This window comes from Cebidichthys violaceus, unplaced genomic scaffold (genome assembly GCF_023349555.1).
Source record: "Cebidichthys violaceus isolate CVI_PGR_0920_01 unplaced genomic scaffold, fCebVio1.0.p SCAF_22, whole genome shotgun sequence".
NCBI lineage: Eukaryota > Metazoa > Chordata > Actinopteri > Perciformes > Stichaeidae > Cebidichthys > Cebidichthys violaceus.
Window position 1 is genome coordinate 5,464,837 of NW_027176395.1, and position 12,835 is coordinate 5,477,671.

General features: G+C 41.2%; 1 protein-coding gene across 1 annotated transcript in view; it reads right to left on the minus strand.

Annotated features, from left to right (window-relative positions):
* Nucleotides 1-7,499: 7,499 nt before the first annotated feature.
* Nucleotides 7,500-12,835, minus strand: part of bcl11ba (BCL11 transcription factor B a) — a 43,832-nt gene continuing 38,496 nt past the window's right edge. The window contains exon 3 of the mRNA XM_068717703.1: nt 7,500-12,737. Within this exon, the coding sequence (XP_068573804.1) occupies nt 10,741-12,737 (1,997 nt within the window). The 3' untranslated portion in view covers nt 7,500-10,740. The remainder of the gene's footprint in view (nt 12,738-12,835) is intronic.

Sequence of the window (12,835 nt, forward strand, 5' to 3'; positions counted from 1 at the left end):
GACTTTCAAATGCTTTGATCAGAAGGACATGTACCATCATGGTTTGACGCCCTGCTTGCTCTTTGCTGGAAGGCTTCATCTCTACAATCATGGCCAGCGTGTGAAATAAAAGCTCTGAAACAAGGCGAGAGCAGAGTGATAACGGTGCTGATAATGTCACTCATGCTTCACCTCTCCCTCACTGTCTCTCTCGGCCTATAATGCCTGCTTTTACCCCGGTAACTTACTCTCTATTTCAAAGCGGGGGAAAAAAATCGCCTTCAGTGGTCAGAGCTATCTGATCCTTTTTTTCTTTTTCTTTTTTTTTTGCTGGCTTTAATGTAAGCAGATTCCCAATCAGCCAGGATGAATCCAATCAAGGCGAAGGGGGAGGCACAACAATCTAGGGCACTTTTCCCAATGACTGCTGCAGGCCAGGAGATTAGAGGACAGAGAGAGTGAGACAGAAAGGAAGGGAGGGGGGTTAGAAAGCCAGAATTTCTATGATAAAGAAGAAGCCTTTCATTCAGCGATGCGATACTAAATAACACATGCATTCATCACCTTCACCTCCATCCCTCCCTCCCCAACCACCACATCCACAACTGCTCTTAGATAGGGAAATGCAAATTCCCCTTTTCTATCCCTATTCACTTCATTATTTCTAGCATATGGACGCCAACAAGGATGGGAGGGGGCACAGTGTTTCTTCAAATCAGCATGACTATTGGCTGATTTATTCTCAAACTTTTCTCCCTCCCATCTCTTCATCCCTCCGCCACCAACGCCTGGTGACGGCTCTCCTTCCTCTCTTCTCTTTCCTATTTCCAAAGCTTAACTTCATTGTCTCAAGCCCCACTCCGCTTTCATCTTAAGACAAAGATTTATGTAAATCTTTGGGCCGGGCGTTAATGCGGAGCGCGGTGTGAGAAATAGCATCCCTAAATCGCGGCATTGTTGTTGAAAATGACAAGGCAGGCCCGTTAATCCTACAATGCGATCATCCAAATGTGTCATAATGCTGTGTGTAGGCAGACGAATCTGAATATCAAAAAGACGCCACGCACCTCTTATGCGGCGCCTTCAGTACTTACAACTCACTACTTCCCTCTATCTCTCTCTTTCTCTCTCCCTCTGACTCTTTTTAAAGGACTCACCCTGCTTGTCACTTTGCTCGCATTCAAAGAGGTAATAAAATGCATAAGATGCCGCAATCCTAAGTTTGTTGCAGAGCAGAAATCACTGTCGCATTTAACTCGTGATTGTTTTGCTTGTTTTCTCTCACATATGAAAGCTTTGATTCATTCGGATAATAACAAACTACATCTGTGTAATTGTCTAAGTGGCTGGGATTGTGGGTTGAAATAAATCGATGGCTTCTGCTTTGTCACCGAGGTGTATTTATTTCAGAAACAGCAAGAGAAGGCTTTGTGGTGGAAGAATATGCAGATTCAAAGGGAAACAAAGGGTTGAGTCAAGTCTCTACATGTATGGAGCATTTAACTGACAATCAGTTACCTTGTATTCCTTTATTTCAGACCTGAAGAAGAGGCAGTGCTGCTTCTTCCTCTTATTTGTGTGCAGCGCTGCACTCAGGGATCAAATTGAGCCCGGTGAAAGTCTGATGAGGATTCATTTGCTGGGAGAAATTGACAGTGGAAATGAAGCTGAGACCAAGAAGTGTGATAGCTGTTTTTTGAAAGAGCCATGAAACAGGCATGTCAATCAATTGGACAGGGACAAGGCTGGTGAATGATAATGTTAATAATTACCAGCCACGCCAAGGGACTCCTCCCTGATTGGCCGTGAAACCTCTGTGTTAATGAAACGCCCCGGCACTAGCCCTGCTTTCCCTTTCCCCCCAGCTTTACCTCCTGACATTGTGACACCTCCTCGTCTGACCCCTTCTCTCTTTCGCCTCCAAAGCCCCTCCGCCTCCCCCTTTAATACCTCTGCCATCCAGTTGGGGAGGAGCCCTGCGGGGGGATTTTGTCAGGGAGAATAGTGGCGTTGATCTTGAAGGCTTAAGACCCTACTGTACCTGTCAACAGTGTGGCTTTGGTGCTGACGACCAGCGGCTTAAGTCATTTGAAGTTGGTTCTTTTTTTAATGAGGAGGGGAGGAGGCGCAGCGAGTACTGACAGCCAGTCAGGGTCTTGAAATAATTCCATACCTCTGAATAACCAGAGGTGTCTGTCTGACTTAATCCAACCTCCCTTCACGCACACACACACACACACACACACACACACACACACACACACACACAGACACACACACACACACACACACACCTTTAAGGTAGTGGAAATAAAAGCAGGTTGCAGGGCTAATAATGAGGGAATGGTGGCAGAGAGGAGGACTTCCTCGTCTTGTCACAATGCAGCCTGCAGCTTTGCGGTAGCACTGTGGATCAACCGAAAAAGACGCATCGTTAATTACAATTACAAACTTATTGCAACTCTGTCACTAACAAATGGTCATCTTTTATAATAACATAATACGGAACATTACTGGGATCCAAAAGGACAAATATATTTTTTACTATACATTAATTATTATCTTGATTAATCATTTGGTCTGAAAGAAGTCCAAGATGACGTCTTCAAATGTTTTGTCAGACCAAAAGTCTAAAACCTAAAGAGAGTCCGTATATTATTGTGGGAGACTAAGAATACCTGCAGATATTCACATTTGGAACCAAAACTGAAGCTGTAACCAGGGAATTATCTGCTTTTTGGGTTTCAAAATCACTTTCTCAATTAGTATATTGCTAAGTAATTTGATGAATCAATTGATCCACTAATATTAACGTCACTGCTTTAATATGTATTTCAAATCTCTAAGATTTGTTTTGGGATGTTGTCTTACCTGTGACACCAATCTCTCCATGATCCATCATTTTAAAATGACTTACTTGTGATTTTAATCTCTTTTTTAAAGCAAGGCTTCACTCCTTGTTTTCTCTATTTCTTCCTCCTCTTTGGGTCTCATTACTTCGCTCTCACTTTCTTTCTCTTGGCCAGGATAATCCCCCCTGTAGGGGACTTCAAAGTGCAGGCCGGCCAGGGAAAAGCCTTAATTACCCATTTGCCTTGAAACTCAAGCCAAATCACAACTCGCCCTGGTCCGTCCGACTCCGCTCTCTTGCCTCCCTCAGACTAATTGTGGGTCTGTATTTAATTTTCTTTTTCCTCCTCCGCTGTGAAAATGGAAAGATGAAATAAAATCAAAATAAGGGAGAAAAATCTGGAATTTTGAAGCAGGTGATGAAAGAGTTACTCACCTTATTTTAGGGCACTGATTTGCCTCCATTTGTATTCTTTTTTTTAACAGTATTTTTTTTCACAGCAGCAAGTTCAGTTTTTAAGAAGTTCAGTTTAAAAGTGTCTTCACAGTCAGCACAACAGAAGTTAATGTGGAATCAGCTGTAGATCACTTTTGACACAAAATGTAAATAAATAAATAAATAAATTCATGGACCTTTTTCTTACCACAACTAAAAACTGTGTGTTTTTACACATTTAGTATGTTTACATACTTTCGTCAAACCCGACTTCCATTATGCCAAAACGGACTGTGATGTGGTTTCTCTCTCAGCCTGGCCTTGGTTCTTACCAGTTCTTACCAGATTCAACAGATTTCAACCTTTCCTGAAATTTTAACCGCAATTGATGACTGTGATCAGATCATAACATACCTCGAAACATTGTTTGCTCCGTCCTGCAGTCATACTACTGTTTTTAAGGAGTCATCTGTGCTGCCCAAGCCAGTGTGGAAACAGATATCTTGCTCTCCTACTCCATGCAAGGACTGCCAGGTTTTTGCTGGGCACACTCTGAAAAAGTTCTTCTCCAGTGAAGATGTGGTTACCTGTGATTCCACCATCCATGGTCAAACAAAAAAAACAGGGAAGAAGGCAATTCTCATCAGTTATTTTCTTAGGTGACAAAAATGAAGTGCTGGATGTCCTAAAACTTTCTCCTGAACTGATTGAAAACAAATCAGGAATAATTATTTTTGAGACCAAAGGTGTAGTAATGTTATACTTTACGTGTCCGAAAGGGTCCGCTCGGGTCTGCGTGACGTACATTTCGCCATCAGAGGTTGTCTGCGTAGCCTAGGCTATGTGCTGACAGTGCATGTGTGGAACATGTCCTCCAAGTGAACAGTATAAATATAACTACTATGTGTCCATGGTGTCTGTCTATAAGGAAGGACAAGTGAAACCATCCTGGGATGGGCTGTAAACCAGTCTGAAAGAGAATAGTGAATATATAGCGTCTCATACAATTATAAAACGTTCTGGATTTGGCTCAAGTCTTTGGTCGTCAAGGATGTAACTCTTTGTAGATGAAGATGTAAAAGAATGTGGCAAATTGCAGTGTAATTTACAGTAACTTGTGTAATGGTTTATGATTTTAAACATACTGAAAATGTGACAGATTTGACAACAGTATGTTAACATGAAAAAATGTAGTGTAAATATACAAAGTTATAGTGACGGTTGAGTCTGAGAGAGATAACAGTTCATGAATTTTGAGAGATGAATGCATTTTTGTACCAAAACAATGAAAAGTGATCCACACTTCAGTCCACATTGACTTCTGTTGTGCTGACTATGTGAAGATATTGAGAAATGTGTGTTGTAATAAAGCTGCGTCACTTCAGCTAACTAAAGGCGTATTTTTCATTTATTAATTTTATCCTTGAAAGATCCCCACTGATCAATGGCGAGGTTCAACATTTTAACAAGAGCCATCTCTGAAGTGGCACGCTGTTTGTGAGGGAAAACATGGCAGATAAGCTGAATAACTGGAGGGATGGATGGATTTTTTCAATGAGGTATCAGTTATGATTACAGACGCCTGAACATAATTAGAATATGCTTACAGTATATGTATTTTTACTTGATACCAATAAAGTGTAGCCATTAACATGTTAACAGTAAATTGTGCTGCATGGGAGGTTATGGCACTTGTCCTAACTATCCGGTAAATAAACTGTGTCAGTAATGTTTCGACAGAGATTTTCAGGAATAATTATGTCCAAAATAAAATAAAATATACTTTCACTGTGTGTTAGTATTAAAAGGATGATGTGTTATACCTTACTGAACTTGGTTAAAACTGGTCAACACTATTAGATGAACTGGAAGTTAAGAGGTTTAATTATAGAGACTCAAATATACTAATACAGTTATGTATACACGAGTATCTTGTCAATGGCAACTAAGAGGATAACAGTAAATGTGATGTGTTGATACTTCACCTGGTTTAACCATAGATAAGAAGTGGACTGAGTCGTCGTGATGTCGTCTGTGGACTGCCGTTTTGAAGCCTTGAGTTCGGCATTGTGGTAGTCGCCATCTTGGAATTTGACCATTGATAGCTTGTTTTTTTGCAACCAGTGAACAGAGGAGTCCCCGAATATGACTCTGGAAGAGGTAACGTCCTGTCAATCACAAGGTAGCCCCGCCCTAAAGCATACCGTGCTTTTTGGTCTATTTGACAAATGAACCATAATTTACTAAATGAACATCATGCTCTATTGAAGAAGACTTGAAACTAAAGATTGAGACCATAAACGTATGTTTACAATGTGGACAGAGAAGTGAGAAGTAGGATAATTTTCTCATAGACTTCTATACAATCAGACTTCTTTTTGCAACCAGAGTCAACCCCTGATGGCCAGTAGAGAGAATGCAAGTTTATGACACTTCCACATGTTTTAAACAGGTGAAACGTGTTTTACAAATTAACTGGAGGGTTAGAAGGTTGTTGTTTTTTTTCAGTGATGCTGTCAAATTTAATTATAGATCCAATATATGTAATATTCTACAATTAGAATATATATGTAACAGCATAATAGTGAGTTGTGATGTGGTAAAGTTTACTTTACGCTCATAATCATTTACTGATAGAAATGTTTTTACAGGTTTAATTGTAGATGATTAATATTCCTGTAGTATAAGTATATAAGTGTCCTGTTAATGACTACTATGCAATGTTTGGTTATTAACAGCGTAACAGTAAATGGTGACATGCTTTACTCTACACTATTTACACTGGTAAAACTGCAGCTTTAGAAGTTTAATCAGTGATGGTTACAGATTGAATTATGTCAGTTCAAAAGGAATTAAACTTTACTTACAGTATATTAATGAAGTATCCTGTGAGGGACTGTACTGCAAAGTGTACACACTAACGTTTATTGTGCATTGTTTGGACGGGAGCATTAGAAATGTTTTCACTTTAGGTTTCAAATTGAATTTTAGATATTAAAAAGGAATTTAAATAGTCTATACTTAGTATAAGTACAAAAGTGTTGTGTCAGTAACTTGAAAGTTAACATGATGTGCTGAAGTGCACTGCATGTGCTTTGCAACTAAATACACTTTAAAGACAGGAGGGTTAAAAATATTTCAGATTTAATTATAGACGTTCAGAGGGAATTCAAATGTACAGTATACAGTTCATGTAAAAGTGTCCTGTTACTGACTGCACCATGCAGTGAATGCAATGTATTCATAAACAGGATAACAGTAAATTGTGATGTGTTGAATGGCTTAAACTGGTCAAAACTATCTGAAATATTCAACAGACTCTTTTGCTGTGGACCTAGGCGTTAGTTCATGTGCTTTCCATGTGCTGCTAATGCACCATCATTTTGTGGTGCGGTGCACTTTTAAAAAAGGAGAAGTAGACAGCGGGAGTCTCAATGTCATATTTACTGTAACCAGTCAAAGGCGTCCACAGGCCGCATCTCAGTGACATCATAGAGAACACAAGTCGCAACCTATAAGAGTCAGTTCATGTATTTAAATAAAGTGACATCACAAACAGCATTACATCTCTACCCCAAAAGCCCCGCCCCAAGTCCCAGCCCCTCCCCTCTGCGGTATGGAACAGGACTACATTTTCTCAACTTCATCCTGAGTATCAGGAAGTGGCTGACACTTAAGGTCTACTGTCATGAGAAATGCAACCTTACTGAATTAGTTTATGCTTCTATTAGATAAGTGCTGCTGATGGGAAATTGAGCAGCTTTCAGGGTTTTATCTAAGCAGCAGCCATTTTCTACGAGCTTGTAAAAAAGCGTTAAAGGAATGGAATTGTTTTCTTTCTCATCATCTTGGCAACTCTTTGATTTGCAGGTGTTCCTATGATTGTGGGTCTTGTGATCAGTGTCAGCAGCAGTAAATGTGTTTGGAGTTAATATGTTTTCAGGAGAAGCTAAATTATGCCTAAAACCTCAAGCAGAATTTAAATGTTTGTGAATAACATTTCAGGTTTATGTCCATCAGTGTGGTCCCTTTCTGTCAGACCAGCTCAAAGAAAATGAGACAAACAAGCAGAGGATGAAGAATTTTAACAGCTTGTATTTGTGCTCTGTTCTCAAGCCGAGAAATATCAATGGGGGAGGCATGTGCCTGAAAATTGACATGGAGGTCACAAAGGTCAAACAGAATAGACCCCCCCAAACCCCCCCCCCCCCCCCCCCCTTACTCCCCGCAACAACCAACAACCCCAACCCCAGACACAGCAAGTCACTGCCAGTGCCAGTTAAAAAAAAAATCACAAACAAATAAAAAGAAAGAAAAAAAGGTTAAATAAAATAAAAACAGCGTAGTCATAGAAAACTATGTACAACCAATAGAGTGGTAAACAAAACCTTGACTTGTGTTTTTGTCACTAAAACGCCGTCAAACATCCCCTTCTGTACAACGTGATTCATTACAACAGTACAAATTCATCAGGTTATCTATTCTGCCCAATGAGAGGAAAAATAGCTAATGGCAGCCTGTGAGTTGTATCTTGTCATTGGCATGAAGTCACTCTCCCCCTGCACCCGATATAAGAGCAAGACGTCCCGAGGTACTCAGAGTACCCTATTCACAAAAGGATGCACATAGCCCACAAGTTAAAAAAAGACAAGCTCCTTAGGAAAGACAGCAAGTGCCTACACATGTATTTCAAACCATCCATGAAGAATAATCCATTCCAGAAGAAGAAAAATAGATACAAGTCAGGATTCTCAGTGTGTTTTTCCTGAAAAGCAGAACCAATGTTCTGTTGTTTCTACGGGAGAAAACCCATCCCTCCACCCTTACCCCTACCCCAATCCCACCACCAAATCCAAGTTTGTTACAGCTCAGTCATTTTTTAATTTGTTTATTTTTTATTTCATTACACCCAAGGCAGAATAAAAGTTACTAAAACTTAAGACTTTTACAGTTACAGTGACAAAAACAGTTTAAGAGACCCACAATTTAATTGGACTGCAAAATAAAAAATAAAAAACAACCTTTTTTCTATTTTTGTAAAATGCCCAGGCATTCTCCAATATTACAAATACTGGTATACTTTTACAGTAAACAAGAAAAATGTAATATATATTCATATATATTTATATATATACTAAAACCCCGTCACCAAAAAAAAGAAAAAGAAAAGAAAAGAATATACACATTGCCACTACGGCATTCAGAGAAAACTTTATAAGCAAACCTGGAAAAAAAAATACTTGTTTGTTTAAAACACACATACACACAAATATTATTTTACCCTTGTACTTGTTTCAATACTGTAAACTTATTTTAAGACAGAGTGCACTAAATTCTTTTTTTAGTTTCTGCATTTCCTGATTTTTGTCGAGTCTCTTCCTTGACTTTTTTTGTGGCTTTTGTCCACTCCTGGAATTTTCTGTTGTGGGACAGACTCTTGTCCTTATGAGTGAGGAATTTGATATATATCTATATATAGGTTTGTGCCTTTATATGTACATATGCATACATATATACACACACAGACACACTGATATTGTGCTGGGTACTCCTAAATCCAAACTCAGTATTGTTTCATTTGTATTAATTTGAATATTTCTGTGAAAATTTCAAATTTCAGGTTAAAGTTAACACAATTTTATATTTTTTTCGGGTTCAATTTGATGCTTCATAAAAAGTGTTGCATTTGTCTTAGATAATAAATAGGAAGATCATTATTCAAGGCACACTCATGTCAAATTGAATGGCAGTACATAAACTGTCCCAAATAAACTGTTTTTTATTCATTCATTTATTTTTTGAATTTTATAGTGCCAGCATTGGGAAAGCCTAGCCTATCAACCCTGGGCACTAGCGTCAGGAGGTCCCAAGCTCTAGACCCTTTAGTACCTTTTCTGTCCAGCTCTCTGTGTGTGTGTTTCGGACGGAAAAATCATAAAGTGCGGGTCTTTTGTTAAGAGCTCTGATTTAAATCTGATTTAAAAGAAAAAAGTGCCACTATGAGGTGGATGGGGCCTAAAGAAAACTGGGGTTATGATATTTAAAAGAACAAAGGGGCATGGAGCGGGCTGATGCTGCTTGTCTTACTATTACTACTTCAGCACACACTGATGTATATATTTCCTCTTCTACACAAACCTGTCCCACAACTAACGGAGGAACTTCTATTCCTGGAGATCAGATTGTACAATTATAGAATCACTATAACAATACCAGTCAATATTTACTGTACCACTTTTTTAACAAATTGTACGATATTTTAGCACAAGAAATGCATAGGGATGTTGATTTTTATAAATATTGACAATAAAATCTGAGAGGATGTGACTTCAAATTTAAATTGAATCCAACTGCTTTGAATTGAGGATCAAACTTGGGCAGGGGGGGGTCAGAGGGCAGCAAGGGATGCTGTAAAGGACACAAATGTCCCTAAATATTTCAAAATATTATGATGTGGAAATGCTTTTGGAAGCATAGGAGTGAACAGTTAAATCAAGAAAAATAGTATAGCTCACCCTGAGATGTCCCTGTGCTTACTTTCTTATCTCATTCTTCTATCTAGCTCTATGCATACTCGTATTGCATGGCTTCATGCTCAGTTTACTCCAAATAAATAATCTAGCCTAGATCATATGGCTTCATGCAAAATATAATACATGGATCTATGAATGTAGGTAAAATGGGGGGAGAATGGAAAGCAGAAGAAATGAGGGATGGTTGTTGTACCAGTCAGCAGCTGCCTTATCTAGAATCAGTTTCTTCTGGCTGGTGATGATGTTCTCAGGAGGAGACAGGGTTTATGAACCTTGGGATCCTCTTTGATTTTAGATTTACTGTCAAATATGACGCTCAGTGCTACATATCCAATTATATTGACATGTTTTAGACTCAGTTCATGCTACAATGCCAAAGGATTGTTGTCCGCGTATCATCATCACACAAAATAGACTAATTCTAGCATTCTCAGTTAACGCCACTTTCAAATTGAAGATTGAATTCAAATTCTCTTCAATAAATCACACATTTAGCGTAATATACAATTTCCTACAAGCAGCGGCCAATAAAAATTACTCAAAATTGACTTTTGTCTTCTAAAAAACTCTCAGGATATCATGTGGTTTTAACACGGTAACGCAAAATCAAAGTTTAAAAAAAAAAATCCTAAATAATATTGTACCTGCACATGCCAAAATACAAAATCCAATAAATACAGAAATTATTGCACAGTTAAAGGCTCCACATATGTTATAACTCAACTGACTGATTGTTTAAAAAGGAACCCCAAATGAGGCAGTTTAGACAGCTTCAATTGGTGTTAAGATCTCTGTTTTCACTTTTTTTTTTCTCAGTTGGCAGTTTCAAAAACAGAAAATTAACCCAAAATTAACATTTCAGAAAAAGAGTATCCAGCTACCCCCTTTTGTTTATTTTTTTAGTCAAAGTGTGGCGCAGAGTATGGAAACAGTAAACCTAGTTTAGGTTCTCTCTGCTTGTTCAATTTTGACCTCATTGGTCATCAAATGTTCTCCATGCCACTTTTTCATATGTTTTTCCAGAGTGCTGTACACGCTGAAGGGCATTTGGCAAATGTCACAGCGGTAGACCTCCTTGCCATGCTGGCCATGTGTCTTCATGTGGCGTGTGAGCTTGGAGCTCTGGGCGCAGGCATAGTTGCACAAGTCACACTTGTAGGGCCTCTCACCAGTGTGACTGCGCCGGTGCACCGTCAGGTTGCTACAGTTCTTAAACACCTTACCGCAGTATTCACAGGTGTCGCTCCTCCTGCTATCCTTGGAGCTAGGCCGGCCTGAACCTCCACCCAGATGAGGTGTGCTGCCTCCACTGGCGGTGCCGCTGCGGCCCGACAGGCCTCCATCCAGCAGGTCGCCCGGAGGTGTTGAGAACCGCAGGCTGCCGTTTTCAGACGAGTGCTCAGATGAGGTGGCAAAGGGCGATTGTCTGGAGTCAGTGAAGCCTAGGAAAGGGTCTTTGATGAAGTGGCGGGAGGCAGCATAGCCTACTAACCACTGGGAGTAGACGTTCTCAGAGGGGATGTGGGGTGTTGGGGGAATGTCCAAGTCCTTCTCAATCTTGATCCTTTTATTTGAGGAGTTGGACAGGCTGGGGCTGGTGATAGGGGTGGGTTTACGGGGAAACAGGCCTGAGAAAGAGTCCCCGGAGCCACAGTTCCGGCCGTTAATGGTTGTCCTCTGTTCCTGTTGGTGGTGGTCCATCTCCCCAATAACTGAGTCCTCATCCCCAGTGTCCCGTAGGCCATCCGAGCCCCTCTTAGAGAAGGGCATCCTTTTACGATTGTCAACTATCAAATTATTGTACTGCTGTATAGAATTGAGCCCCCCACCAACCACCATCTTCTCAAGGGCGAGTGATGACTTCTCCTCTAAAGGCAGTTTAGAGCCATTCTCCCTGTTCCGGTAGAACTCAGACTCCATGCTGAAGTTGGATTCTGGTCGACTCTCATTCTCAAGTTCCTCTTCTTCCTCCTCCTCTTCTTCCTCTTCATTGCCTTCCCCCTGAAAGTCCCCATCACGATTCTTCATGCCCTCACCTGTGACATCACTGGTACCTGGCTCAGGGGAGCTTGTGGTGGACAGTCCATCATCTGAGCGCCCCGTCAGGGATCCAGCTTTGTGCATGTGGGTCTTCATGTGGCGCTTCAACTTGCTTGCCTGAGAGCAGGCGTGATCACACAGCTGGCACTTGTATGGTTTTTCTCCAGTATGGCTGCGCCGATGCACCACCAAATTGCTCTGGAACTTGAAGGTCTTACCGCAGAACTCACAAGACTTGACCTTGGCCTGTGTCTGGGGAGGGGTGGTGCTGTTTGGGGGCATCGGCGGTAAGGGAGGGGTGCTCAGAAAAGGTGATTTTGGCCCAGGCTGGAAGGGGTTGGGGTTCAGTAGTCGGTGCATAGGGTTGGCCCTGCTGGGTGACAATGGTGGTGTGGTGTTGTTGTTGTTCCCTGCCAACTCACGTAAGCGCCTGGAGAAGTCCATGGACTGGGACTCCATGGCCATGGGCGTTAGCCGCATCACCCTCTCAAAGGCACTGGGGTGCTGTGAGATGAGGCCCATTTCCTCTGCGCTAAGGCGTTCCAGCCGATGGGGGTCCAGGTGGTGGCGGGGAGGCGGGCTGATGAATGGAGGCGTGTTGGGGAGGCGGTTTTCCATGAAGCCTGGGGGAGGCTCCCTGAGAAGGGGGCCCGTCATCCTCAAGAGGTGGAAAGGGTTGTTGTCCCCAAGAAAGTTGCTGAGGGGGGATTGCGGGATGGAGTTGTTGCCCATGGGTGGAGGCATAGTGATGCGTGGTGTGAGGGCCGTGCTGGAGGGGTTGGACTCCAGGTATATGCGAATGCCATGGGTGTTCTGGGCATGTTGCAGCAGGAACCAGGCGCTGGGGAAGGGCTGCTTACATGTGGTACATATATAGCTAGAAGGCTCATCCCTGCCACCTGCAACAAAAAGAAACAGAAATGCATTCAATATTTCAGCTAAGAATCAACTCATTTATGCTACACAGCTTCATAGAACTTCAGTCAATGATCAACAA